Raw genomic sequence first — 6,574 nt, 5'->3', positions numbered from 1 at the left:
AGGAAAACTTGGAGAGGTGGGGTGTGTGGAGACTGCTGATGACAGTGGGAAAGGGTCTCTACTGAGCCCGGAGGCGTGACTGTACGTTGGTGAAAATGACTCACGTCAGGCGAGGTCTTGGAAGTAGCCTGCCCTGAGAGCTTGCAGGACATAGCAGTTCTCGTCACGGATCGGAGGCGAATTACAGGCGACGTTCGTGCGCCAAGGCGGAAATAAAAGAATACCCAGACTGACTGGCAAAAGACTCGGCAAAAAACGGATATAGGGCTGGGAAAAATTGGGGAGACAGGTCTGACAAAGGTTGAATGGGAGTGCACAGGAGGACGAACAAGTTTAAGTTCTTGCAGTAAAAGAATGACTGGTGACATTATTTTTTAAAAATTCAAATTTAAAATTGTGCCAAAAATACTAGTTGGCATCACACCAGGCAGTGGTGAACGAGGCATATTCGAGAATGTACTTTCTCTATGCTTGTTAAAACAAATGGTTATGTACATACCCGGCGTTGTTTTTATCATGCATAATAAAAAATTAAATTAAAAATGTACTCACCACAAATTTGGACAACTATTGGCATTTTCCTCTCTCTTAAATTCATTCTAATATTGAAAATGTATTAACATTATTCTGTAATAGTATGGGATGAAATTCTCAGCAACCACTTGTGTTGTTTCAATTCCAATTTTTTTTTTAAATCACGTACAAAACATATACTTGAACTTAAAAATGCAATAAGTCAATAAAAAAAACAGCGGCCTGTAAATATTTGAATATCTTCATTTATTCGAAATCATCCTTTATACTTTTGGCTTACACTGAAAACCCTTTACAATACATTGCACGAAGAATTTTTTTATATATCATTTTAAAACAGCCTGAATATGTATTATCGTCGTTTATCCAGAACTGCTAGCAACCTGTTTCGCAGCTTCTTCTAACTTCTGCAGCATGGACTCGGTTGTGGTTGCTTCTGTTACCGTTGTGGCTGCGGCGGAGCTGGCGGCGGTGCTGGCTGCGGTGCTGTCGCTAGAATTACCACTTGCAGAAGACGCGCAAGGATTGACTTCAGTTGTGCCTGCAGAGGTTACGACTTCTGTCGTAACGGTAGCAGTAGAGCTTGTGTCGTTGCTGGAAACAGATGTTGATGCGGCTTCAGTTGTAACTGCAGAGGTCGCGACTTCTGTCGTAACGGCAGCAGTAGAGCTTGTGTCGTTGCTGGAAGCAGATGTTGATGCGGCTACAGTTGTACCTGCAGAGGTTGAGACTTCTGTTGTTACAGCAGCAGTAGAGCTTGTGTCATTGCTGGAAGCAGACGTTGATGCGGCTTCAGTTGTACCTGCAGAGGTTGAGACTTCTGTTGTTACAGCAGCAGTAGAGCTTGAGTCGTTGCTGGAAGCAGACGTTGATGCGGCTTCAGTTGTACCTGCAGAGGTTGAGACTTCTGTCGTAACGGCAGCAGTAGAGCTTGAGTCGTTGCTGGAAGCAGATGTTGATGCGGCTTCAGTTGTACCTGCAGAGGTTGAGACTTCTGTTGTTACGGCAGCAGTAGAGCTTGAGTCATTGCTGGAAGCAGATGTTGATGCGGCTTCAGTTGTACCTGCGGAGGTTGAGACTTCTGTTGTTACGGCAACAGTAGAGCTTGAGTCGTTGCTGGAAGCAGATGTTGATGCAACTTCAGTTGTACCTGCAGAGGTTGAGACTTCTGTCGTAACGGCAGCAGTAGAGCTTGAGTCGTTGCTGGAAGCAGTTGTTGATGCGGCTTCAGTTGTACCTGCAGAGGTTGAGACTTCTGTTGTAACGGCAGCGGTAGAGCTTGTGTCGTTGCTGGAAGCAGATGTTGATGCAGCTGCAGTTGTACCTGCAGAGGTTGAGACTTCTGTTGTTACAGCAACAGTAGAGCTTGAGTCGTTGCTGGAAGCAGTTGTTGATGCGGCTTCAGTTGTACCTGCAGAGGTTGAGACTTCTGTCGTAACGGTAGCAGTAGAGCTTGTGTCGTTGCTGGAAACAGATGTTGATGCGGCTTCAGTTGTAACTGCAGAGGTCGCGACTTCTGTCGTAACGGCAGCAGTAGAGCTTGTGTCGTTGCTGGAAGCAGATGTTGATGCGGCTTCAGTTGTACCTGCAGAGGTTGAGACTTCTGTTGTTACAGCAGCAGTAGAGCTTGTGTCATTGCTGGAAGCAGACGTTGATGCGGCTTCAGTTGTACCTGCAGAGGTTGAGACTTCTGTTGTTACAGCAGCAGTAGAGCTTGAGTCGTTGCTGGAAGCAGACGTTGATGCGGCTTCAGTTGTACCTGCAGAGGTTGAGACTTCTGTCGTAACGGCAGCAGTAGAGCTTGAGTCGTTGCTGGAAGCAGATGTTGATGCGGCTTCAGTTGTACCTGCAGAGGTTGAGACTTCTGTTGTTACGGCAGCAGTAGAGCTTGAGTCATTGCTGGAAGCAGATGTTGATGCGGCTTCAGTTGTACCTGCGGAGGTTGAGACTTCTGTTGTTACGGCAACAGTAGAGCTTGAGTCGTTGCTGGAAGCAGATGTTGATGCAACTTCAGTTGTACCTGCAGAGGTTGAGACTTCTGTCGTAACGGCAGCAGTAGAGCTTGAGTCGTTGCTGGAAGCAGTTGTTGATGCGGCTTCAGTTGTACCTGCAGAGGTTGAGACTTCTGTTGTAACGGCAGCAGTAGAGCTTGTGTCATTGCTGGAAGCAGATGTTGATGCGGCTTCAGTTGTACCTGCAGAGGTTGAGACTTCTGTTGTTACGGCAGCAGTAGAGCTTGAGTCATTGCTGGAAGCAGATGCTGATGCAGCTGCAGTTGTACCTGCAGAGGTTGAGACTTCTGTCGTAACGGCAGCAGTAGAGCTTGTGTCATTGCTGGAAGCAGATGTTGATGCGGCTTCAGTTGTACCTGCAGAGGTTGAGACTTCTGTTGTTACGGCAGCAGTAGAGCTTGTGTCATTGCTGGAAGCAGATGTTGATGCGGCTTCAGTTGTACCTGCAGAGGTTGAGACTTCTGTTGTTACGGCAGCAGTAGAGCTTGAGTCGTTGCTGGAAGCAGTTGTTGATGCGGCTTCAGTTGTACCTGAAGAGGTTGAGACTTCTGTTGTAACGGCAGCAGTAGAGCTTGAGTCGTTGCTCGAAGCAGATGTTGATGCAGCTGCAGTTGTACCTGCAGAGGTTGAGACTTCTGTCGTAACAGCAGCAGTAGAGCTTGAGTCGTTGCTGGAAGCAGATGTTGATGCGGCTTCTGTTGTACCTGCAGAGGTTGAGACTTCTGTTGTAATGGCAGCAGTAGAGCTTGTGTCGTTGCTAGATGTAGATGATGCGGCTGCAGTAGAGGTTATGTTGCTTGTCGCAGAGGTAGTGGAGGATATCTCTGTAGTTGAAGATGCTACTTCGCCCTTGGAATCGGTAGATGTGGTTTCTTCTGCTGCCTCGGTAGTTGTTGCTTTGCTGTTACATCCTGCTTCCTCTGCTTCAGTCGTGCTGGCTGTTTCTGCTTCCACGGTACTGGCTGTGTCTGCTTCCACGGTGGTGGATGTGTCTCTTCGTGCACGGCCGCCTGCCACACGTTTCTGCACACGAAGTCACGACATGAAATTAGGTAAAATAAATGTGTTTTAGTTTCAATAATTTACTTTTGTAATGTGTATTTTATAATACCGATGTAAATAGGTTACATTCATTTAAATTATAGACAAATTTTATGGTAAATTATTACTTTGTGTATAAGGAGTCCTCAAGGCAGGGTGAAGTGAGTTATCAGAAGTCCAAACTGCATCAAGAAGTGATCAAAACTCTTTCGACCGCAGAACACAAACCTGATACCTCACTCGTACGGATTGATGCACTTAGAGGGAATGGCAAAAGGTAAGGCCAAGTAATTTAATAACTTGGAAAATTCAGCTGGGGGCACAGAAGTGTGTGTCTCCGTGACACTTTTATTGCTGGACCATACTCTCCTGCCTCGTTATCGGAGACAACGGGCAAGAATTAAGGAATTTCTGTGTCCACGGATCGTGTGCATCCAGTGCAAAGCTGAACATTGTTTCATTTGTGGGTGCTTGACCCAAGTGGCACAGTAGTACCTAACATTATGGACTTGCAACCGGGATACGAGGGTTTGAATCGTAGTAACCATCATTATTTCAGTTTTCTTTAATATCCCGGGAATCACTCCAGGCAAAAGTGAAATTATGATGTCTTACTAATGGCTATAATTGATTCCTTCACCGAAGTTCTGAATTGTGTTTTTGGGTGTGTTTTCTTGTCGTTCGCTGCCGAAGAGATATAAATGTTATAAAAGAAGTTTGGAAGGTGTGAATGAGGACGCGATGGGCGTGATGCCCCTGGAGAGCCTGCTGGCGAAGAAGCCGGGAGGACGTGCACTCACCTGGACGCTGCCGGTGTAGGGCTCCACGGGGACCGAGCTGCCGAGTACAGACACCATGCTGTACCTGTCGGCCGCGCGCAGGCTCAGCCCGTCCAGACCCTGCAATCAGCAAGAACATCCATCAGCCATGCTCAACCTTTGGGAGGCAGTGTATCAGCATATCGTTCAGACATGCTCAACCTTTGGGAGGCAGTGTATCAGCACATCGTTCAGCCATGCTTAACCTTCGGGAGGTAGTGTATCAACACAACATTCAGACATGCTCAACCTTTGGGAGGCAGTGTCTCAGCACAACGTTCAGCCATGCTCAACCTTTGGGAGGCAGTGTCTCCGCACATCTTTCAGACATGCTCAACCTTTGGGAGGCAGTGTCTCAGCACATAGTTCAGACATGCTCAACCTTTGGGAGGCAGTATCTCAGCACATTGTTCAGCCGCGTCCACTCTCTCAAATCCCACCCTCCTGAGACATCGTCCCAGCTTGGCTTAGTGCTGTCATGCAGGTTCGCCACGGCACCTGGGATACTAGCTCACCCGAGCAAACACTTGTAGTAAGGTACCAAAACCTGACACCGTTAGCTTTAAGCCTATTTTTAAAGTCAGGTTGGTTACAGATTTAAATTTAGAACGATAAATCTAATGCTTAAACCTGGTTCAAATATATGGCTCACTAAATGACATTTCCTGGTACTGCACACTCTTCTTTGACAAGTTGTTTGTTATTAGCTTTACATGTACCAAATCAAAATATTTTTTTTTTCTTTAGAAGCAAGGTATTGAGTACTGGTGAACATTGATAAATGAGAACTGAAAAATTCAAGGTATCACGATACTTAGTAGCTGAGTCAGGTACTTGGATCACCAAAACGAGAATGAAAGTGTGGAACTAGCGAGTAAAAACAAAAACAAAAAAAAACTCATTCTATAGTCCATCCGACGCGCTACGTGTTTTGTGAAACAATGTCCCTTTCGAGAGATGATAAAAATGTAATTTCAGAGCCCCGGGTAAGGTTGTGGGATTCACAACTCGAGCTCCGGGTTAAGTGTTGATTTAGCTTACTTTATAACGAACAGAATAAGTTGTTTCGGGCCGAAGCCCGGCCTAGCCTCAACAACCTCCACCTCCTGGGACTGAACCCGTCAGGGGTGTACCAGGAGCACTAACTTTTCCTCTTCACCCGGATGACAACTGGTATAATGAATATAATGAACAGGTTGTGGGATCGCAACTTGTGCTAAGTTGATGTTCCTGAGGGATGTACCCCGGGGGGGGGGGGGGGTGAAGGTACCAGGCGCCGAAGGTACATCGGCGGTCAGTGGCGGATCCAGGATTTTGGTTTGGGAGGGGCTTGACCCAGCTGAGGCTAGGCTTTATCAAGGCAAACACTAAACTAATAGTGGACCCAGGTGCTTTTGGAGAGGGCTTGAGCCGCTACTGTCGGCGGTCACCACGAGGACACAGGCACTCACCTGCAGGACCGCGAGGGCCAGGAAGGCGACGATCATGGTCTTGGTGAAGGAGTCCATGTCTGCGCTGTGGAGGCGAGGTTGGCGTGTCGTCCCCAGGGACCCGCCCGGCGGCCTATATACCCCCCGGGCGACGCGGGGCCCGGGCCCGTTGTTGGGGCAAGTGGCTTCTCCGCCGCACCTGAGCCAACACGCGCCGCACCTGCCCCGAGGTCGACACGAAGAACACGTCCCTGTCCTCGCGCACCGCAGCTGTCGGCGCGCTGTCCTCCGGGTGTCTCGCCGTCACAGCCTCTCGACTCTGCTCCTGCGCCCGGGTGTGTCTCTGCTACGCCAGTGTCTCGCGCGGGGTTAACACAAAGATCCCTTTTGGAAACCGGTTGCCAGGGAATAATTTTGCAACACTACGTACAAGAAACATATTGTCAATTTGTACAACGGAAACTGTATATTATTTCTTGACCACGCATCGACCACGGAGAAAAGATAATCGGATACCAAAGCAATTGGACATTATGTGGTTGTATTGTGCTCGTCAGTGAGCGCATTTTTATAACTGGAAATACTATTCAGGGAACTGTTGGCAAATAACCTTAACTAACGAAGTTACGGAGACCACACAAAGCATGAATGCCCGCGCAAGAATCTGAAAACCAGTATTACCACGAACTATTTTTTTTTGTGTGGCGATATAATTTTTTCACTGTATATTAACATATAT

General features: G+C 47.5%; 1 protein-coding gene across 1 annotated transcript; it reads right to left on the bottom strand.

The window, feature by feature from the left end:
- Positions 1-759: 759 nt before the first annotated feature.
- Positions 760-6,259, bottom strand: LOC134535056 (serine-rich adhesin for platelets-like). Its single transcript, XM_063373896.1, has 3 exons — positions 5,857-6,259; positions 4,388-4,486; positions 760-3,569 (listed from the first exon to the last, which is right to left on the bottom strand). Exons 1-3 carry the CDS (start codon positions 5,911-5,913, stop codon positions 897-899), a joined length of 2,829 nt encoding a protein of 942 aa, XP_063229966.1. The 5' UTR covers positions 5,914-6,259; the 3' UTR covers positions 760-896.
- Between the last annotated feature and the right edge of the window lie 315 nt (positions 6,260-6,574).

The sequence above is a fragment of the Bacillus rossius genome, chromosome 8, assembly GCF_032445375.1.
Source record: "Bacillus rossius redtenbacheri isolate Brsri chromosome 8, Brsri_v3, whole genome shotgun sequence".
Lineage (NCBI taxonomy): Eukaryota > Metazoa > Arthropoda > Insecta > Phasmatodea > Bacillidae > Bacillus > Bacillus rossius.
Note: the sequence above shows the minus strand (reverse complement) of the source record. Positions and strands in the feature narration are given on the sequence as shown.